Below are 23,562 nucleotides of genomic sequence, written 5' to 3'. Positions count from 1 at the left end.
CGGCTCAGGTCATGATCTCAGGGTCCTGGGATCAAGCCCCGCATTGGGCTCCCTACTCAGCAGAGAGCCTGCTTCTCCCTCTTCCTCTGCGGTTCCCCCTGCTTGTGCTCTCTCCTTCACTCTCTCTCTCTCAAATAAATAAATAAAATCTTTTAAAAAATTAAAAAAATTAAAAAGCAGTGAAAATGACATAGAAAGAGCATTCTTTGATGCTGGGGAAATAGATTGATTCCCCAAAATTTCTTTGAGACACAGACTTTCCATGAACTGGAAAGTGTCAGATATAACAAATATATTATTTGTGACAGATAGCTTACTGTGATTATTTTTCCCACTAAAATGTTAACCTTCTCCTTTCAATGTTTTGATTTAATGTAGTAAATTATGATATTTCTCCTTTTGTTAAAAAAAAATACCAGAAAGTAAAATGTAAATCTTTAATGGAAAATGTGATCATGTTTTTCCTTGGGCAGGAGGGGACTTGAGGGTGGTGATTTTGCAGAGATGAGATAGAACATGACCCAATCTGTGTTCCTGCAGCATGCCACAGAGTTTCCTCTCATCTTAGAACCCATCTGGCAAATAGAGGCAAAGCTAATTTCATAAGAACTGTCTTATAACAAATCCTAGTTTAGAAAAGCTCCAACTCTTTGGCATTTCTTTGCTGAGGTCATGATTCTTTATCAGTGAGAACAGTCACTACGGATATGAACAGTCAAGAGAGGATGTTCCCACAGGAAGGTCCCTTTCTCAGTTAAAAAAAAAAATTGGACAAAAGCATAATGCAAAATTCTGAGTAGCAACCTTTTTATGAAGTTTAATTTTAGTAAACCACTCACATTTTTTAATATTTCATGATTTTTCTCCACCCCAAATTGTTATTAACCAAAAAACGTTCACCAAATCTAAAGTTAATGAATATTATAGAATGGAGCACTACCCTGGCCAGTTAGGGCACTGAACAAGGCACCTAGCTGCCTTCTGCTCTGCTCTGATTAGACTTGAAAATGCACCAAACAGCAGGGATGGGAGTGTATAGCTGTAAATATCTTTGTGCTAATGAGGATTTTTCTTTTCTCACCAGTAACGGCTGGGGGTAGATGTTGTCAAAGACAAAATTATAAATGTTTTATATTGGAAAATGGTAAGTGAGTTTAAGACACGGTCAGTTGATTAGGTTACTGCCAAGAAGTAAACAATAGGCTTATTAAAGCTGTAATTAGGCATTGTGGACATACTGTATTTTTAATCAGAGCTCCAGCAGGGGATAAAGTAGCTGAAATAATCTAGTGCTTTGTCAAGTGGAAGGAAAACGAGCTTTCTAAAATGCAGCTATGCATTTTCTTGGGATTTCTACACCACCTTCTTTCTGAGAAATTTGCTGACTTCACTTTAAGTTACAAGGTAACCTGTAGGAATTGATTCATTATTTTGTGGTTTTGTTACATTGTATCACTGATCAAAAAAAATTTTATGGTTCCCTATTTCTTGGCGAGTTTAAGTGTGAAAGGTGAATCCGTGATGATTGAATGCATTGAGCCAGGTACTTTACATACAACTGCAGGTAAAGACATGAGAATCTAGGGTTAAGTCATTTGCCCATGGTCAGATGCTGGCTAAATGGCTGAAATTGAACTGCTAAACCCAGGGCTGTGGACTCCAACAGCTGCCTCTTACATCACACCACAGCCCTGCAGATCCAACTTCACCAACCAAAGCCCCCCAGAATGCTGCTTCTGCTTCCACCTAAGCCATATTTGCTGTAGCCGATGGCACGGGGTATATATGCTGCCTCCAGGACGTGAGTGCTCTGCTCACCACCAGTCCTTTGCTCTTCCCACATCAAACTCCAGCTCTCATGTCACCTCCTCCATAAAGCCCTCCTGATTATTTTTGTCCCTACTCCTGATTCACTTTATGAGTTTTTCTTTTTTTTTTTTCCCCTCCAAATTTTTATTTAAATTCTGGTTAGTTAATGGACAGTGTAATATTAGTTTCAGGTGTAGAATTCAGTGATTCATCACTTACTTACAACACCCAGTGCTCATCCCGACAAGTGCCCTCCTTAATCCCCATTACCTATTTCATCCATCCCCCTGTCTACCTCCCCTCCAGTAATCATCAGTTTGTTCTCTAGAGTTAAGAGTCTGTTTCTTGGCTTGCCTCTCTTTTTTCCCCCCTATGTTCACTTGTTTTGTTTGTTAAATTCCACGTATGAGTGAAATCATATAGTATTTATCTTTGACTCACTTATTTCGCTTAGCATAATACTCTCTAGCTCCATCCACATTGTTGCAAATGTCAAGAGTTCATTCTTTTTTATGGCTGAGTAATATTCCATTATATATATATAAAATCTTTATGAATACCACATCTTTATCCATTCATCAGTTGATGGACATTTGGGCTCTTTCTATAATTTGGCTATTGTTGATAATGCTGCTATAAACATGGAGGTGCTTGTGTCCCTTTGAATCAGTATTTTTGTATTCTTTAGGTAAATACCTAGTAGTGCAATTACTGGATCATAGGGTAGTTTTATTTTTAAGTTTTTGAGGAAACTGCATTTGTTTTCCTGAGTGGCTGCACCAGTTTGCATTCCCACCAACAGTGTAAGAGGGTTCCCCTTTCTCCACATCCTCACCAACACCTGTTGTTTTCTGTGTTGTGGATTTTAGCCATTCTGACAGGTATGAGGTGATATCTCATTGTAGTTTTGATTTGTGTTTCCCTGATGATGAGTGATGTTGAGCATCTTTTCATGTGTCTGTTAGCCATCTGGATGTCTTCTTTGGAAAAATGTTTATTCATGTCTTCTACCCATTTTTTAACTGGATTATTTGCTTTTGGGGCTTTATGAGTTTTACACTCTCCTCTGAATATCTTTTAGATTCAGAGCCATAGATTTTCTGGTACAGAGCTCATTTCAAATAACTTATCAGATGAAGAAACTTAACATTTATTTGTTTTCTCTCCAATCACATAAGGGTTAAGAACCACTTATAATAGCATTCTGTATTCTCCACTCAGCCTTATACATATCACAGAAATAAGATTTTAATCTAGAAATTTCAATTAACATAAGCATCTACATAATATAGAAAGAACCCTTGAGATAAATAAGCACTTTCTTTGGACTAATTCCATTCTTTGCAGATATAATCTCTCTTTTTCAGCATTTATTAAGCTCATAAAATGCTTCCTATTAAATATCAGCTAAAACAACAACCAGCCAACATTCTTTTTCCTAAAGAGGTCATGGATTTTTTATCTTTTTTATTTTTGGAATTATACGGCTCTATGAGTTACCTAGAATTAGGTTTCAGTGAGAAAATTGTAATAATATGGAGCTCATCTTTTTTTTTTCATTGACATGTGAACCCATAGATGCTCTCTGACTTGGTTTCCTCACATGTGAGAGATGCAGAATTTATGGGCAGATATTTTGATTAGTATGCCCTTTCTCAGATAAAAAGCAAAGCAGTAGAAGTTTGGCAAGACTTCCTCAAAGCAGCAGCTGACTGGAAAATGATCACAATTTTGCAGGATTATTAGGCCAATGTCAGAAAACCTCTTATTAAATGCTCATCTCTTTAGCTTAAACTCCTGTCATTCTTCTACGTGGAAACATTAAGAGTTGAAGCTTCAATTTACATATACACACTCAATGTCACACAACTCTCCAGAAAAAAGACCTAGACTGACTGCCATCATAGCGGACGCATGCCCTTGTCACGATGAGGGCAAGCAGCTCCTCTGGCTGGTGCCGGTGGGCCCACGAGGCAGGCACCTATGGTGGGAAATGAACCATCTTCCCAACCAGCCACTGTCTTAGGAAATGATATGTCTTCCTGAATGTGGTCCTCTCTGCTGTCCTGTTAGCTGTAGTATGAAACTAGGAGTGGCTTGCACTGTTGAAATTAGAAGTTATTCCCTGGCAGTGAGGAGTCTCTGTGCTAAAAGGTAGTGTGGTGGTTCTTGGGGCGTCTGGGTGGCTCAATCGATTAAGTGTCTCACTCTTGGTTTCCGCTCAGGTTGTGATCTCAGGGTTGGGAGATGGAGTCATTTGGGCTTGTACTCAACAGGGAGTCTGCTTAAGATTTTCTCTCTCTCCCTCTGCCCCTCCTTCTCTTTCCCTCATCCCCTACTCATGCGCTCCCATGTGCACACACTTTCTCTCTCTCTCATAAAATCTTTAAAGGGCAGTGTGGCATTCTCAAACGTGACTGGAGGTTGTAGTATTAATGCTTTTGTCTCACCACCAGGAGCCAGATTTACGTGATTTGGGGTGTGGTCTGCGCATCAGGGAGTTTTAAAAAAACAGCCAAGTTTGAGAACCACTAAGTTAGGAAAACCCATTTTCTGGTCTTGCTGACTGGCTTCAGGAAAGTTGTCAACCTCTGTGTATGCTTCGTAATGTGTTGTATTGCCTCAAAGGTTGTTTCAATTCTGGAAAAGATATAGGTCTTTCCATATAAGGTTTTGCTGAATTGCAAGGAATTTACATTTATTTTTCTTGCTCCCTTGTTAAAGTCCTGGGTGAAAGGACCTACAAAAGCATTTATTTTTTTAAAGTAGGCTGTCTAATGAAAAGTAAATCATGTGGCTCACTTATGAAGACAAGCATAAAACCTTTCCAAGTCAAATACTAAATCTTTCAAAAAATTCTTAACGCTTAATTTACTTAATTCAAACATTTATGCGATGTCTTCAGTGCGTGTAGTGTATGTGTTTTGAGTGAGTAAATAATGTTTTGAGGACTACTCCTAATTTTCAGGGAAACAAAGTTTAGAATATGTGCGGGAACAAAATGATATGTAGCTGGGAAAGCACGTTCAGGGCATTGTAATAGCATGTATCAGCAGAAGAAGGAATCCAGTAGCTATGTGCCAAGCTTGCTGATGGCAATCAGCAAGAGGAAATTGCTCTCAACTGTAACAAGATCAAATCAGATAAACTGACTCTTTTCTTGACCATTGAGTTTTTTCTACTCTAGAACGAGTTGCTGAAGGGGGTTAAGAGTCTCAACCTTCTGAAGAGTTTCCTATAGACGTGCCTCAAGGTGAAAAAAGGAGAAAAACAGTTCCCGAATCTGGCCACTCTACTGTCATACTTTAGTGAAATACGTAAACTCTAAGTTCCAGGACCTGCCTGCAGAGATTCTGATTCAGCCCTTCTGGAGAGGTCTTAGAGTTTGTACTTGTAAACTCCCCAGGGAATACTGATGATCAGCGAGCGTTGGGACCCACTGGATGATGTGTACACCCAAGTTCTGTTCCAGTGCTGTTTCATAGGCTCCTGATGACCAATCTGTCCTGCTGTTTAGTGATTTTCAATTACTCCTGATTTGTGAGCACATTTGCTCAGTAGATTGGCTATCAGGACCCTGTCAAATAAGGAATTTTTTTTAAAGATTATTTATTTGGGGGGGGGGGGTTGTGCACCAGAAGGAGAGGGAGAGAGAGAGAGAATCTCAAGCAGACTCCATGCGCTGAGCACGGAGGCTGAAGTGGGGCTCAATATCAGACCCTGAGATCATGACCTGAGCCAAAATCAAGAGTCAGATGCTTAACTGACTGAGCCACCCAGTTGCTCCATATGAAATATTTTTATAAAAAAGAAATTACTGTAAATGTGCGAATAAGGCTAATCGAATATATTCTATAGGTCCTTTCCATTGCAGTTCGGGAGAGTATTATTATCTGAATACACATGATTCATACTACTAATTGACTTCATTGTAAACAAGTATTAATTAACACCCAGCTAGTGGAGCTCAGCTAAAAAAATTTTTTTTTAAATAAAATATGTTATTCTTACTTCCTTGGGCTTTTAAAATAACTCCACGAGTATAATTCATATACCATAAAATCTACCCTTTGAAAGTATACAATTCAGTGGTTTATAGTACATTCACAAAAAAATATGCCCCCATTATTATCTAAATCAAGAATATTTTCGTCATCCCTCCCAAAAAGCCTCTTCCCCATTAGCAGTCACTCCACAGTTCCTCCTTTCTGCATCCCCTGACAAATGCTAACTTATATCCTGTCTCCACGAGTTTGCATATTCTGGACATTACATGTGTAATGCCATAATGTCATAAAATCTGTGGCCTTTTACATCTGGCTTCTTCCACTTAGCATGTTGTCAAGGTTCATCCACGTTGTAGCATGTGTCCCTACCTTTTCCTTTTTATGGCTGAATAATATTCCGATGCGTGGCCATGCCACATTTTGTTTATCCATTCATCCATTAATGGACATTTGTGTTGTTTCCTTCTGGGGACTGTTATGAGCATTTGTGTACAAGTTTTTGTGTGGATATATGTTTGCATTTCTTTTGGGTATAGACCTGGGACTAAATTGATCATTTAGAAGCTGGTTGATTGATATATGGGAGTATACTACTATTCCCTCAAATTGTGTATATGTTTGAAGTTTCTTGTAATAAAAAGTAAAGAAAAAAAGGAAAAACCCTCACGTAGTTTCAAAAGTTGCCACAAAATTAAGCCCATGGAAAAAATGTTACTTTTGAGAAAAAAATATTTAGACAGAATTATTCATTGGCTTAGAAGTGAGTTTAATATGTGAGAATAATTTTAAAAATATGTGGGAATAATATACCAATGGAGATAAATCAATTTAAAGATGACTTGTGTTAGAGTTTTTACCCCTTATTTTCAGGGCAAGTAAGCTGAACTTCAGAGTTCAATAACTTCTTGGTTTATCTCTGTTACATTAGATCCCTTGATCATAGAATGAAACAAAATGGATATTTTTATCTTTTAAAATAGATTTGATTGCTGCAAGAGACACATCGACCATTGTCAGCTTAAGTAAAGGTTGTTTAAGTTGATATTGATTAATATTTATAGTTGGGTTTGAATTTTCTATATAGGCTCACATCCATTAATTATAAATAGCCTTTAAGAAGAATCAAAATGAAAATTAAAACCTTCCTAACAGAACAAAATGCTACTGGATACAAAGTTTTTTGTTTTTTTTTTAATTACCCCCCTACTTCTCCCCCTTCAGAAGATGTCTTCTGTTCTACTGAAGCACAGACTATAGGTCCCTTGAGTACCAGCCATAATTAATTTATTTTTTTAAAAGATTTATTTATTTTAGAGAGAGAGAGTGGGGGGAGGGGCAGAATGAGAGGGAGAGAGAATCTCAAGCAGACTCCCTGCTGAGCGTGGAGCCCGATGCAGGGCCCAATCTCATGACTCTGAGATCATGACCGGAGCCAAAATCAGGAGTTGGACACTTAACCAAGTGCCGTCAACACACCCCAGTTCCAGCCATAATTTAATTCTAACCTCTAGGACATGAATGTGGTTATGGGAAGCAGAATTTTAAGGTCAGTCAATGAAAACCACCCTCAGGCTATCACTCAATGACATTTTGCTGTGGGAATTCCAGATCTCAAGATATACCTACTGGAGCCCAATACAAACCAGTCGAATAAAGATTAATGAGGAAATATTAAGCATCTGTCCATTTTATGCTTGACAGCTTTATTTTATGTAAAGTACCTACAAAGTAATATCACTGACACTTTGTCTATTATTTTAAGCTTTCCAAAGTGCCTTAAGAATATTAAGTTTGTTTTGGGGCCCTTGGGTGGCTCAGTCAGTTAAGCGTCTGACTTCAGCTCAGATCATGATCTCAAGGTCCTGGGATCAAGCCCTGTGTTGGGCTCCGTGCTCAGCAAGGAGTCTGCTTGTCTCTTTGCCCCTCTCCCCGCTCGTGCTCTTTCTCTCCATCTCTTTCCTCTTTCTCTCTCTCAAATAAATAAATAAATAAATAAATAAATTCTTTTTTTAAAAAGATTTTTTGTTTAAAGATTTTGTTTATTTATTTGAGAGAGAGAGAGAAAGAGGGAGAGAGAGAGAGAGCATAAGCAGGGGGAGCGGCAGGCAGAGGGCGAAGCAGACTCCCCGCTGAGCAAGGAGCCCGATGCGGGGCTCGATCCCGGCACCCTGGGATCATGACCCGAGCCGAAGGCAGATGCCCAACCGACTGAGCCCCCCCAGGCATCCCATAAATAAAATATTTTTAAAAAAGAATATTAACTTGGTTTTTATTAATTTAATAAGTTCAAGTCACAGGGTCATAAAGCTTGTCATGGCATTTTTAAGATTATTAGTTGGAGAACTAGCAAAGAACGTCTTAAATTTGCGTGGGTAAGTCCACCTTTGTAGTAGTCATCCATACGTATCTGTAGTGTTTGTTTGTTAAGCTTCCCTCTAGAGAAAACAGAGTATATCCTCAGAGTCATACAGAATATCATGCAAATTATGGGGTGCCAGTGAGTATGTGTTAGATGGGTGAATGGGTGCTTTCATGGAGAAGCCCAGTTCTGAGCACTGACCTATTCAACTGACAAGTTTATATGCTCTCTGCCAATACAGATCTCATGTCCAAAAATTACAGTCCCTCTGTGCTTTCTCTTTTCCTAGCTTATTTGAAACTGCTTCTCTGAAGATACAAGTATTCTATTTTGAGAAGGTTTTTATAGAAATAGAAAAATGAGCTCAGGAAGCCAGACCCGGTAGGTCCCACAGTGATCATTTAATCTAAATAGTCCCTTCACAATTGAGGAAGGAAGGAGAATGTAAGTCCTGAACTTGGAGGGACTCCACTTCTACCAACTGCTCAAAGATTAATTTCATTAATTGTGACATTTGCATGGCTCCAACGCTCAACACATGTGTACTGATCCCCTAATACATGCCAACCACTGTATTGGACTCTGGATCCAGCAGTGGACAAAGGAGATTAAATTTCTGAGCAAATGGGATTTATGTTGAACAAGAATGAGGCATAGCAGTGGGGGAAAAGAGAGAAAGAAACTGTGGGCAGCCTCATTTGAGATAGTCTAACTATGAAAATCACGTCCCTGTCAATAACCAGAGAAAATTCCCTTCCCCCATAGAATGAAAATATTTCTACTTTCTACCTATCTAATCCACTTTTCATTTCAAATTATAACAAACCAAAGTCTTGGATTTTTTTTTTTGTTAGAAACTCTCATCCCACAAATCACATAACTTCTGTGCTCATGACTTCTCATCTGTAAACTGAGGATTAGACCACAGGGTTATTTAGATTTCCTTCTACCTTTGAGACTCTTCATTAAGTAGAGCCTCACAAGTGTTTTGGATTCTTTTTCCTACTCTTCCCAGCCCCTTACCTTCCCATGAGGGGCTCGGAGGCTGATCCCTCGGTTTCTATATCTAAAAGACCTCCTGGCTCTTGTAGTTTAGCTTGTGACACAGTGATAATGGGAGAAAGTCAGACATGTTTCCTGAAGTACAGCAATCTTCTGGCTTTTTCTTTACTTTTAATCCATAGAAGGAAGAGCTGACAAGACCATCAATCATTGTGCAGGAATAAATACTGCTAAACTTGTCAGCTTTTTGATCCTTCCCAGATCATTTTTTTAGCTCAGTTCTTGGAAAAGGGAACTTTGCCAAGGTTTTTATTTTTCTTTGCACTGTCATATTTGCCGGGCCAAGGATAGAATATTGAGGTCATATGATTTTAGGACTCAGAAAATCGCATGGTAATAAAAGCGGAACCAAACTAAGTAACTATATATGCGTAGTGATATAAAAATGAGAAAATGCATTTTCAAAAGAAACTTAAAAGGCAAATGATCTCATGTTGAGTTTACTTTGTCAATTTCTTTAAAGAGTCTACTAGAGACACTAAATAAAGGTTTTCTATGGTGCCAAGCTTTGCATTCATTTCAGGTGGACTTTTTGTTCAATGCCACAAAGTATCCATAACCATTCACTTACAGAAAAGAGCCAGTGTGAGCCACAGTGAAATCAATCCATGGTTAGCCAATTGTTCACTCTGGATTAGAGCCTGACTGGGAGGCAAGTCAGTATTGCCCCTGGCAAGTTTATGTACCAACAACAGAAAACAAATTGCAGATCAGGAATACCTGGTAGGTCATGTAGCTGGCAAGTGGTGATCATCTCATTCTACAAGTGGGAAGTCATATCCCATGCAGTGCTCCTGTATCTTCTTTCCAAATAGGTAATTCCTCCCTTTGTTATAAGATTAAATACAAGTTCATCTTCCTCTACAAAATCTTCTCAGACCACTGCAGCCCATGAAGGTTACTGTTTTGTTTGAACTAAAAGCACAACTATTTGACTCATCTGTCAATTAATCATGTTCCCCATCTTGTAAAACTATGTTGTATTTTTTCTTTTTGCATCTTTAAGTGTAAGCATGCCTTATCAGATACTAGATTATAAATTACATTTTTAAAATTTTCATTTTTTTGGACCTGATATTATATATTGAAGATATTTAACTAGATTTGCTCAAGATTTAGCTTTTCTTAACTCTGTCACAAAAAAATACTACAAAAAACATAGTTAACTTTAAGCAAAAATTGAAAGTATGCTGATATATCTTCTTGACTCTATTATTTTCATTTTTCCAGGCCACAGGGGCCACAGTATCCTCCAACTTTGTCTTGTACTTAGGCAGCCAGTACCTTTAATTTCCTCCCCGCCAACAGGAAGAATTTAGCTTTGGTCACTTATATCTCAGAAAAAATATAATCCTTCTTTCCCAAGAGAATTAGCAGTTTCATCCAATTCTGCTAGTGAAATGACAAACTTTATCACCCTTCAGAGGAGTTGCCCAGGAGCAAGTTTGGGAGGCAAAGAGAGAAAAAAGTCAAGTAATGGTGGCCCAGATAGACCCAAATGGGGGGAAATGATACTACTTTGACAGCAGTCTTCTCTAGCAATCCATTTGGTTCAAAGACTAGGAACAGCAACATCTTCGACTATAAAGTCCTGGTAAGATATTTAGAACCATCTGAACTCAGAACTAGTCACTGCTAGGTAGTCAGTCAATGAAGACATTTTCCAAGAAGAATTTCAGGTCAATACTTGAGATACCTGCATCCTTTTATTGAGGAAGGCTGGTTGTTGATGGAAGCTATGCACTTCTTCCTGAGCAATGATTATACTTTGTATAGATACTAAACAAAAGCAACAACAATAAAAGAGAGAACATTCATTGTCAGAAAACATTCACCGTGAGCATCCTACTCAGTGAAGAAAGCATATTATAAGGGAGGAGAGCTTTAGCATAGAAGTACATATTGGCAGCTCTCAGAACGCTTTAACGCAAAACACTTCATTAATTAAAGAAACATACATCCATAATATATTTAACAGGATTTAGCAGGAGGATGGTTCAAATTTTAGAAAATTCTAATGTAAAAAATTTGCCAATCTTCCAAATGATGTAATGATACTGATTTGCTAAGTACCTAATTATCATCTTCATCATTATTTATCCAAAGACATGAAACCTTTTAGTTTTGATAACTAACTAAAGTGACTATGTATAAAATAAAGTTTTATTTGAAGTGATGAACATGTGCATCATTTTCTTACAAATAGAAAATGATTAGAATTATCTAGCAATTTTTAGATATGTCTATGGGATAACTTGTTGAAATTTAATTTTAATCGCCCCAGAACTGAAGAGTACGATGTTTTCTGGATCTGTAAAGGTGGGAAAATATTCTGCCCATTCATATAATAGGAGAGATACTTCTCTAGGAACTTCTTTATAGGCCTTCCTCTACGTGGGGCTATCATAAACCTGTTTCTACAACTCATGAATCAGAAAGTTTTATCAAATGTCAAATCATTTCACTGACCTCTGGAGTGGAAACCTCATTATGTATTCAGTAGGTGATAGTGTAATTCAAAGGTATCACCAGTGCAGGTGTTCTTGGCATTGGCCCATGGCCTCATCCATAGTCATTGTAACAACAGAAGAAATTAAGACTGAGGCAAAGGAGGTCAGGACAATGGGAAAAATGGCAAATGGCATTCTTTCAAGCAGGAGAAATACTAGCAAAATTACCATAGTCATGCCTCTTACTAGCTTTTCTCCTTTTTCAAGGTCTGGAAAATATTCAGCAGGTTTGCCAAATACAGCAGATTTGCCATTGGAGAACAGAGGCTTTGGTATTTCAAAACAGAAGATTTTTAGACACTGCTTTTGAAATGATTTCAAATCAATGTTTTTAAAGGTTGTCATCTCAGTTGTTAAATTTTTTAAATTAAAAAGGAATATTTTGCATGCACATAATAGGAGGCTCATTATGCATGATTAGATGCAAAATGTTTCCTTAGGCTTTTCTCTTCCACTACCCATATGTAATCTCAGTCTCTCCCTAGTCTACCTGCATCAACTTGGGCAGGCTTTTCTGTTTCCTGTGACCTCCTTCTCTTCCTGGCACCATCCTCCTAGCCGCAAAGGGCATTGGCTTTAAAACTAAAAGCTGTGGCTAAGTTCTACTACCACTGTGGCAATGGCTATTGTGGGAACCAGATAGCTTTTTGTTCCATATTAACTGATGTGATGTAAAAAGATTTGTACTGAGTGAAATAATAGAGGTGCCCTTACTCCTGGAGCTGCTCTGAATAAGTTAATTCAGAATTGACAGAATAGAAGTATTCAACTATTTTAACCTTGAAATGTACATTTATGTTGTGTTTTGAAGGAAGGCAAAGGGAAACTGATTTTTATTATAACCTACTATTTTTCCTCTCCTACACAGGCCCACCAAGACTATCACTATGACCGATGGGGACTATGATTATCTGATCAAACTCCTGGCCCTTGGAGATTCGGGGGTGGGGAAGACGACATTTCTTTATCGATACACAGACAATAAATTCAATCCCAAGTTTATCACAACAGTAGGAATAGACTTTCGGGAAAAACGTGTGGTGAGTTTTTAACCATTCTGTTATGTTAACCTTGTTGCTTATTTCTACCTCCCTCCATATAAAATAGAATTAAGAAGCTATGTTTATTGCATTGCAAGGTGTCTGCCTTTTATCACAGGAAATTCATAACCTGTCACTTTGATTCAATTTAGAATATTCTTAATGTTCTCAATTATAAATAACATTTTGCTAAAAAAATGTGGAGTGGCACTATCACCTGTCTCCAAAAGCATTTAGGACAAAGAAATAATTCACGGGTTTATATAGTGTGTTTTCTATGAATTCTCTAGGAATCTTTCAAAACTTGAATGATCCGGGTTGCAAAGCCCTTAACTCTTGATCTGAGTTATGTTTCTCAATAAGAACTAGTGTTCATTTCTCAACTCTTCAGAGAGAAGTTAAGAGAATGATTGGCAAATAGCTGGAACGTGAGCTTTGTAAGTCCTTGCTGCATTTTTATTTATGTGTAGACTCAGCTATCAATCACTAGCTTATTATGAACAGAATGTGAGACCAGTCCATGCTATTTTCCAAGATAAGGGAGTTTAAGTGAGAATTACAACTGCTTTTTTCTCCTATGCTAGACTCTAATGACAAGAATAAGGATATTATGACATGTGAGACGTGTAGCATAGACACATAAGCTCAGCCAGATTTCCTGCCGCCCAAGGTATTCTTGATTGCCAACATGGCTGACGCTTCCAGCTGATGTCACAGATCTACTCTTTGCTCGAGACTTGGTGGGGGGAGAAAAGGAAATTGTGGTTGAGAAGTTAAATCATGGTTCTGTATGCATCCTGTACCTTATCTGAAGGTCAATACATTTTAGTGTGGTCTTAGCAACCTGGCTTCCAACCCCTCCAGGGTTTTCCTGTGACTTCACCCCTCCCAAATGCCTCCACTGACCTAGGAAGATAAGTCCTTGCAAAGTTTTCCCTTTAAACATTTTTTACTAAACCGTGCTTAAGCTAAACCACACTTTAAACATCTCTACTAAACCATACTTAGGGGAGCCGATGAAGTATTAAAGTTGTTAGGCTTTGCTTAAATAAGAAGCCAAAAGGCCATAATTTTGAAAATTTAAACATTAAGAAAAAGAGCCTTTGGAAAAAATGGCGAGTAAAGGAAGACTTGAAATATCTTCTGTAAACTTATTGAGAAATTCTGTGTATATTTCATGGGTAGGTCACTTTGGAAGTCCAAGTCATAGCAAAAGATATTCCGGTATTAGTAAAGCATTTTAGCATTTTAAAAGTACGTTCACATCTGTTATGTCATTTATTTTTGCAGTAACTCTGTAAAGTAGGAAGAGATTGTGGGTCTCAGTTTGCTATTTGAAAATAAGATTCAAAGAAGTGAAATGAAGGGTTGATATTCGAACCTAGAACTTGGGTCCTAAATCTAATGTTTGCTGCCTCCGTGAGGAAATGACAGAAGGTGTCTAATTTAAGTTTGCAGTATGCCTAAATTGTGTTGAAAATCATACTTGTACTTGACATTTAAAAGTGAGAGTATATGTGATACTTCTGGAAAAAACAGAGCAAATATTTATTCTGCACTATGAACTTTGATTATAGTAATTGAGAAAAAACATGCTGAGTGAACCCAGAGAATTTGAATGTTTACAAAATCCAAAGTAATATCAACTGATGAAAATTGTATCTTTTAGGTTTATAATACCCAAGGACCAAATGGATCATCAGGGAAAGCCTTTAAAGTGCATCTTCAGCTTTGGGACACTGCCGGCCAAGAGAGGTAATAGTAAATTACTTTGTTTCTAGCCACGAACAGCCAAGAAAAACTTCTTTTAAAGTGAATGCTTTAATTGACAATTACATTTTAGTGTGGTCTTAGCAACCTGGCTTCCACGTATGTACGTGGACTTGAAAAGCAAATGTTGTACAACTCTTCTCCTGGTTCTAAAATAGACCTTTATGTCAAGAAATGAAAATAAATTATTTATAGTTAATTAATGATAACTAGCATTGCGGATTTGGTACAGATTTCAAAAATCAGATCTTTAGCAGTCTCTGGAGATCCTTGTTATATGTTGTCTTTGTACTTTCTAATAGAAAAAAAAAAAAACCTTCTCTAGAATTTAATTAAATTAAAGTGGGAAATTAACAGGATTACAAGTGCAACCTGGAGAGGGAATTAAAGAAAGGGTGGTAAGACCTTTCCCAAGTTTTTCCATCCTTTTGCACAGACTGTCTGTCCTGTGCCTCTTGACTGACTTAGTTTTCTAAGATTTGGGTCACACCATTGCTCTCTGGCTAGAATGTTTTCCTCCCTCCCCACCCTCCCTGATCCTCTCCTTTCACCAGGCCTGGCTCATGGACCACCTCCTCTGTGGAGCCTTTCTAAATGCCCGTCTGAGACAAACTCCCTCTTTCTGTGAACTCCTACGCCTATCCCACCATCCCTTAAGCTACTCAATTAATTAAATACCACCTTGTAAGAAGGCAAATCTTTGGTTTTTGTCTGTAACTGTGGTTCTTCGATTCACCTGTGGCCTTCTTACCCCAACAAAATTGTCAGCATTACAGGGGCAGAGACCATGCTTGGTTTTCTAGCATCTTCTCTGGTACGATGTCCAAGGCAAGAGAAGCTCAGAAGACAGGAGTGTTGTTTGCTTAGAGCTGGAGGAAAAGATGTTTCTTTGAGATCCAAGGTTTCAAAGGGCTAAAGACCACAAGCTAGTGAAGCTTTTCAATATCAGATTAAATAAAAATTGGCAGTAGATTGTCAGAGAAGATGTTTAGAAGGCACATACCTCCAAATTCTGCATCACATGTCTTAGAATGTTTATGCTTGTAAACACTTTAGTTTTTGAAATGCGTCCAAAGTGTTCTCGCTTTCAGTGAGTGTAAACGCCAGGAGAGGTGCTGGGCCCTCTCCGTTAGCTCTTTTGACTGTGAATTCCATTTACACACATTCTTCAACACTGCTAGTTCTTCTGAAGTCATTCCTCACAAGAATTTCTGTTCATATGTCAGTTTTGTTGTCACAAAGATGTATGTTTTATAGACCAATTTAATTCATTTTTGAAGAAGTAATATGAGAAAATGTGGTTCCCATATGTCCTCACACATGATATGTCAGCCTCACATGATGGTAGGCTTCTCTCCTCTGCCCCCCTAAGACGGCTGCTCTCTGAGGGAAGTGAGGAAAACTAGGGACAGTCTTAGTAACACGGAGGTGATTCATCCCTCGAGAATTCTGCATTTTGTATAAACTAAGGTGTAACTATGCAACAAGATAAACAGTGTCTCACACCTCAGCCCTGTGCCTAAAAACATCTGGCAGTATAACCCATATAAGATTATGGTTATTGATAAAAGTGGTATCATGGAACGAGGAAAAATCATACCCCTTATGTAAACCTCAAGGATACAGGACACAGCCTTAGTTCCCAGTGAGGGAGAAAGTAATAATGTGACTCTGGGATCGGTTTTTTTTTTTTTTAATATGGTCCCAGCTTTCCCCACCCTACTGACTCACTGGACAGAATGAGATTGGTGAATAAAGCTGGAAATCAATTACCTTTCCCCTGGAGTCACCTTGGGAAGAAAGGGGATAACAAGGGTGCTGGGCAGAATGGTCTGGGATATGAGCCTGTTCTAGAACAAGAATGTCCTATCCATGTTGCTGTAGATGCAAAAATGTTTACCCCAGTGAAATCCACACAACAAGCATGTTTTAAAAGTAATGTAGCCCCACTAAGCAGAATGGCCCTCTTGTACTTCCGTGTGCCCCTCCCCCCCATGGTGACAATGACACTCATTCCATGCTGCATGTGTTGATTTAGCATTGTCTGCAGTGTACTGCAGTGAAATGGGTGTCAGGCCATCACCATTAACACAAATTTTTTAAAATGAAACCTTTACCGGGCCCCTGGATGGCTCAGTTGGTTAAGCGGCTGCCTTCAGCTCAGGTCATGATCCCAGGGTCCTGGGATGGAGCCCCGCATTGGGCTCCCTGCTCAGCAGAGAGCCTGCTTCTCCCTTTCCCTCTGCCTGCCACTCTGCCTACTTGTGCTCTCTATCTCTCTGTCAAATAAATAAATAAAAAATATCTTTAAAAAAAAATGAAACCTTTACCAAGCGAGCGTCTTTGGACTCTGTTTTTAAAACCTTCTGAGCCATGACTTGGAGCCAGCAGAGTACGCTGTGAGTGTGGACTTCAGCACAACCATCAGCATTGTTGTTCAAGAAATTAGAATTTATATCCACTTCAAGTTGTAAATGCTAGCCTTTTTTTCCCAATAAAAAGGCCATTAACATAAAAAAAATGACTTTGTCATGTGCTATGGGCAATGAGAGGGGGCTATGGCACAGTCTTGTCCTTAAATGAGACATACACAGACACATTCTCTCTCTTTCTCCCTCTCTCTCTCTTTTTGGGAGAGAACAGAGAGCAGTTGTCTTAGCCACACTATTGTAGTTGAGGAGGAGACAATTTTGTGAATGCAGCTAGTCCCCAAAGAGAAAGAAAACTTCAGTAAAAGCATCTTTGTGAGCTTCCAGCAACTGGTAGGAACAATTCCACAAGAAAAAATTGAGTAAAATTTTTGGTATTTCATAATTATCATGATTAATGCCTTACCAAAAAATCAAATTTCGAAATAGTCATTAAAATATCTATTCTCTTTGCTTTGGTATTAAAAGAATTGTTCTCTGTTGAAGTCATTGACATCTTTAATACTTGAATATCCTTTGCTATTCTCTTTCTCTTTTTTTCTTTCTCTTAATTTGACAAACATTTTGTGAGCAAATATGTTCAAGACCATGAAAATATAGTGGATAGCAAATTAGAAATATAACTCATTTCCTGTTGGAGCTCACAAGTCTAGGGTGGAATTTGAACAGATAACAAACAATTGCAATACAGCCTGAGGACAGTGCCAGGAAAACAACAGGTGATGGGCAGGTGCACCAGGAGGAACCTATAACCCAGATGTGGGTATTAGGAAGGCAGCTTGGGAAAGTGCTATTTCCTCTGAGACTGTTATGTATATATAACATATAGTCATACACAATGTATGAGTGAGTGAGTCTTATCCAGGCTAAAGAGGTAGGAGGTAGAGGAAGCATTAAGGCCAGGTTACCCACAGAAAGAACAGCGTGTGTGAGAGCTTAGGGGGAGAGTGAACTTTCTAAGAACTAAAAGATCAGCATGCCTATGGGTAGTCAGGAGATGAAGCTGGATAGATGAGCAAGGGTTAATTCATGCAGAGCCTGACAGCATATTAGAGAGTTCAGTCATTATCTTAAGAGCATCATTTAGATGTTTGTAGCAGAGGATTTATATAGTCAGCAGGAAGGGATCAGTGAAGGGGAGGGTCCCAAACAAAACTGGAGACAAGAAGCCTGTTAAGAAGATGGTTGAAAATATTCAGATGAAAGAGGATAGGCTCAAAACTAGAGCAGATGGACAGAAATGACAAGGTCAGGAGATGCTTGGTGATTGTATACAGTAGGTGAAGGAGAAAGAAGCCATGGTTACCCCAAAGATGGTGATGCATTGATAGGAGAAGAGATCAGGAGGAGGGGCCAGGTTGGGTTTAGACTCATGAAGTTAGAGGTGCCTCAGTTTCCTCCAACCGGAAACACACAACATGTAATTGGGCACACAGTGTGAATGACAGGACAAATCTACGCCTGTTCATTTGGGGTTCAACATATAGGTGACGATTGAGCCCAGGGAAGTAGATGAGATTACTCACTCAGTGAATGTATGTATAGTGGGAAGGGGTTGAGAATAGAACTCCAAGGAAACCAAAGAATCCACAAATAGGCTAAAATAGGAGACCAAAAATTAGGAGGACATTTAGGATAGGAAGTGATAGTCTGTATTTCAAAGTTCTGTGCCTTTCTAAAAACCCCTTTCCAAATTCAGTTCTGTATCAGTATAACCCAAACCTTCTCTGGTCCCTCTGTGTAGTCTCTGGTTTTGCCCATTCCTGCCATTGAAGTGGATCTCAGCACACCTTCAATTTTACTGAAGAGTTCGGGGTGGAGGAGGTTGGAGCAGAGGAGAGAAGTCTTTACACAACAAATGACAGAGTATATTCTTCAAAATCCTCCGGTAGAGATGAGCGTTCTTGCTTTCTGTCTCCAACTACTACATCTCTCTGACTTTGTCTTGCTTCCCCTAAGCATCTTCTTCTTCCTTTCTTCAGTGTTTTTCCCTCTTCCTCATGAGACATGGATGCCAGACTAAAATTCAGCTTTACCCCCACAGTGCTTATAAAAGAATCTTCTCATCAACATTGTTTTTTCCCTGCAAAAGAACCCCAGTTTCAGTTGCTAACAAGTTGTGGTTTTCTGTACGTAATCACAGGCATTCATTTTTAGGCTACTAAATGCCAAGCTTTCTTCTAGGCACAGACAAGGGAGATTGAAAAATATAAGTTAAAGTCCCCATTTGAAAGTGGCTTCTATCATAACTGTGACCACAAGATATCTGTGACCCAACAAGAGAAAGAGTCCAAGGGGCTGTGTAAGCCATCATGTGATTGAATGTTACAAACTCTGTGTGCGTAAGTGCTATAGGCCATAAAGCCAGGCTGTGGTCCTAAGAAAGGTCTACAACCAGATGCCCTTCCATGATCCTTCAGCAATCTTTCTGCCCACTCTCTTATTCTGTAGGAGAATCCATAAGGGATGCCATGGGGATTTCACATTTCAAAGGGAAATGGTGTTGTGTGTACTGTCATCATATGTTTATGGGCTAACTTCCAGAACTATCCACTGTGCTTTCTTGGCAGATTCCGGAGCCTCACCACTGCATTTTTCAGAGATGCCATGGGTTTCTTATTAATGTTTGACCTCACCAGTCAACAGAGCTTCTTAAATGTCAGAAACTGGATGAGTAAGTGGGACCAAGTCACTTGCATTGGCCACTTTGGGCCCCAACAGCTCTATTTGCTTCTTTGCCTCCCAACGTGAAACCAGATTGGGTTCCCCAGATTAACCTTGGGAATCCATGAGTTTAGCATTTCCTGTGTCACCTTCAAAGTGATGGGTGATAGGTGGCTCACCGAAGGTGGCTTGGGATCATACCTTCCTTTGACACTCTTAGAAGAAGCCTGCATAGCTCTCACAGCCTATATATATAATAATATATAATATTCAAGGTCTTTATTATTACAGTTGAAAGGCTATTAATTCCACTTATCCAGTAAGTCTTAAAGGACTTCTTACAAATATGTGAGCTACCACATCTAATCTGGAAAGGAGAGCGAGAAAAGCAGCAGTGTTTTCTGAGAGGGTACACTGGCACCTAAAAATGTATGCCCTTGCGCACCGGTTAACTAATGGATGAATTAACGGATGGTTAATTTGGTGAGAAACTGCTCCAGAGCAGACCAGCCACATGAAGATAAGGTCAGTGTGTCAATCAGCTCACATTGAAATTTTACTTTTTTGGAAAAAAATGTTCAAATGTAAGGAAGACTTAAAATGAAAAATCTTACAATTTAGACATAAGTTAAAAGTAGCCCAGTCAGTTATTGAAGACAGATTGATCTGCGTCAGCATAGGAAAGTAGTATTTGATTTTCCTTTTCTAAAAATTGATGTAGCACTAAAGGGAATACTTGATTTGCATTTTTATTACACATAAGAATTTTTATCCTAATGGGATATACGAGCAGTCCTATGGACTGGTGATAGGCTTGCCATTTCTAGATTTGTTGGGGCTGTCTGTGGCCAGGGGGATATTTTTTAAAAATTGGATTGTACTGGGGCACCGGGGTGGCTCAGTCAGTTGGACATCCGACTCTTGATTTCAGCTCAGGTCATAATCTTGGGGTCATGGGATTGAGCCCCGAGTCAGGCTCCTGGCTCAGTGGGGAGTCTGCTTAAGATTCTCTCCTTCTGCCCCTCCCCCCACTCTTTCTCTCTCTCCCTCAAATAAATAAATAAATCTTTAAAAAAAAAAAAAACACTGGATCACGTTATTCCCCTGCTCAGAGTCCCTCTGGGACCTCCCAACTCACTTGGAATAAAATCCAGAATCCTCCACTTACCTGTAAGGCCTTGGTGATAAGGCCTTAGATTCCTGTGTAATTTACTCTTCATCTGTCCCAGCTCACTGGCCTCCCACCAAACGTCTCTCCTGCTATTCCTAGGACAAAAGGCACATTCCCTACTTTGTGGCTTTTGTACATTCTGATTTTCTCTGCCTCGATCTCTCTTCTCCCATTTATGGAGTGTGACAGTTCTCTCACTTCCTTCAAGGGTTTGTTCAAACTTTATCTCTTGGAAGAAGCCTTCCCTGACCACCTGTCTAAACTAGTATGCTTCAGGGCACCTGGCTGGCTCCGTGTTGGTTAAGCGTCTGCCTTCGGCTCAGGTCATGATCCCAGCGTCCTGGGATCGAGCCCCGCATCAGGCTCAGGGGGGAGTCTGCTTCTCCCTCTCCCTTTGCCCCTCCCGCCCCCCGCTTATGTGCGCGCGCGCGCATGCGTACTTTCTCTCAAATAAATAAAATCTTTAAAAAATAAACTAGTATGCTTCACTACTTTGTATCTCCTCAGTACACTTTATATTCCCTTTTATCACTGCCACCACCTGACATATGTATTTCTTTGCTTACTTGTCCTTTTGACTCTCTGCCACTAGAAAGTGAGCTCTATGAAAGTACAGACTTTGTTGGCTTTGTTCCATCGCAATAGCCCAAAGCTGGGATTAGTGTCTGGCACAGAATAGATACTCAAAAAACATGTATTTCTTATTATTATATATTTATAATTAATACATATAACTGCTTTAAAAGTTAGTTCAATAATACAGTTGCTGCCATGGGGACAAATACCAACAAATTCTGACTTCCTTCGTTGCTTCTCCAACTGAGTGTTTATCCTAGGATTTGTCTCTATTTCCTTTTATTATTGTATTTCTTTCTCTAAATTTTGGTGGTATTATTAGATTCTGAGGAGATAAAGAGATAATAAGATTATTAGATTCTTTCAGAGAATGATTTGTTCATCCTTTATCAAAGCAGATAAAATTCTTGCTCATTTAAAAAAAGATCCAGAAGAATACTATTGGGATTTAAGATAATTAATTGGCATGTCTCATAACACTTCAATTTTTAACACCCAAATAATCAGTGTTAAAGGGTAAGCCTTGTCTTCCTCCTCAGCAAAGTTGCGTACAGCATGCCTTGAAATAGAAATTAAAGTAATCCTCGTAACTTCAAAAATGTGGGTTGACAGATTTTTTATCATTTCCTTCCTTCCTTCCTTCCTTCCTTCCATGTTCCCTCCCTCCCCCAACCCTTCTTCATCCTTCCTTCTTTCCTTCCGTCCCTCCCACCTTCTCTCCCTCTTTCTTCTCTCTTTTGCACAGTGTATCCTGGAGAAAAAGAAAAACAATCACCTGTCTTAAAATTGTTTCTGCATAAATTTGTGGTGGTTCGGAAACATTCTATTCTAATAGGTCTTCACTTTGGACTTCAGGAGATAGAAATGTAGCTGCCGTGGGGCACCTGGTTGGCTCAGTCAGTTAAGATCTGACCCTTGATCTCAGCTCAGGTCTTGATCTCAGGTTCATGAGTTCAAGCCCTGCATTGGGCTCCATGTTGGGTGTGGAGCCCACTTAAAAAAAAATGTAGCAGCCTCTTAAAGGAAAGAGCAAACTTACACACTTAAAATTCCTCTTCTATTGTCTCTACATATATTTGAAGAACAAATAGTCTGAAGCAGTATGTCCATCTTGGAGGACATGTCCCCAGGTATTCAAGAGCACTGATAGGTGATCATCTAGGTGCTTCATATCAATCATTATTCATATTCACAATCTGCAATTTTTGAGGCATCATCTTCATTCATTTTATAGATGAGGAAGCTGCAGTTGAGTAAAGTGAAGTAACTTGACTAATATGATATAACTAGCAAGCAGCCACGCTGGAGGTGAACAATTAAATTAGGAATTTGAAGTATGAAAAAAAGAAAAGGAACTCAAAGTATGAGCAGTCATTTGACATTACTTGTTTATAACTAACGTGCTCGGTCCATCTGCTTTCTTCCTAAGGCCAACTGCAAGCAAATGCTTATTGTGAAAATCCAGATATAGTATTAATTGGCAACAAGGCAGACCTGCCAGACCAGAGGGAAGTCAATGAAAGGCAAGCGCGGGACCTGGCTGACAAATACGGGTAAGTCATTGACACGGAGATGTCATCTGACCTTGCACACTGCTGCTTAGTAATGGAGCAGGAACATGAGGTTGATACTGGGAGGAATCCCCTTGAATCAGTAATGGCGCATGAATGAAAAATATCTTCCAGGGGAATGTATGTGATCTTTTTTTTTTTTTTTTTTTTAAGATTTTATTTATTTCTTTGACAGAGAGAGACACAGCGAGAGAGGGAACACAAGCAGGGGGAGTGGGAGAGGGAGAAGCAGGCTTCCCGCGGAGCGGGGAGCCCGATGCGGGGCTCGATCCCAGAACCCTGGGATCATGACCTGAGCCGAAGGCAGACGCTTAACGACTGAGCCACCCAGGCGCCCCTGTATGTGATCTTTTAAATCAAGTCCTTACTAGTAATAGCAGCTAACATTTGCTGAATACTTATGTGCTAACAACTGTTCCTAGACTTTAACTCATTTAACCCCTCATAATCATACACAGGGGAGCTAGAGTCATCCCATTTTATATACGAAGAGTTGAGGCATAGAAGGATTAAATAACTGATGGGAGGCCATGTAGCTAGTAAATAGCAGAGCTTGAATTCAACTCAGGCAGTCTGAGATCAGAGCTCATGATC

General features: G+C 39.2%; 1 protein-coding gene across 4 annotated transcripts in view; it reads left to right on the top strand.

Annotated features, from left to right (window-relative positions):
• The window catches only part of RAB27B (RAB27B, member RAS oncogene family), a 147,624-nt gene that overhangs the window by 116,545 nt on the left and 7,517 nt on the right, over positions 1-23,562 (top strand). For all 4 annotated transcript variants that reach the window (XM_032422543.1, XM_032422542.1, XM_032422541.1 and 1 more), the window contains 4 exons: positions 12,616-12,787; positions 14,457-14,542; positions 19,557-19,660; positions 22,827-22,950. In XM_032422543.1, coding sequence (XP_032278434.1) covers positions 12,635-12,787; positions 14,457-14,542; positions 19,557-19,660; positions 22,827-22,950 — 467 coding nt within the window. In that variant the 5' untranslated portion in view covers positions 12,616-12,634. The remainder of the gene's footprint in view (positions 1-12,615; positions 12,788-14,456; positions 14,543-19,556; positions 19,661-22,826; positions 22,951-23,562) is intronic.

This window comes from Phoca vitulina, unplaced genomic scaffold (assembly GCF_004348235.1).
Source record: "Phoca vitulina isolate PV1807 unplaced genomic scaffold, GSC_HSeal_1.0 scaffold27, whole genome shotgun sequence".
Taxonomy (NCBI): Eukaryota; Metazoa; Chordata; class Mammalia; order Carnivora; family Phocidae; genus Phoca; species Phoca vitulina.
This window is presented reverse-complemented; position numbering and strand designations above follow the sequence as displayed.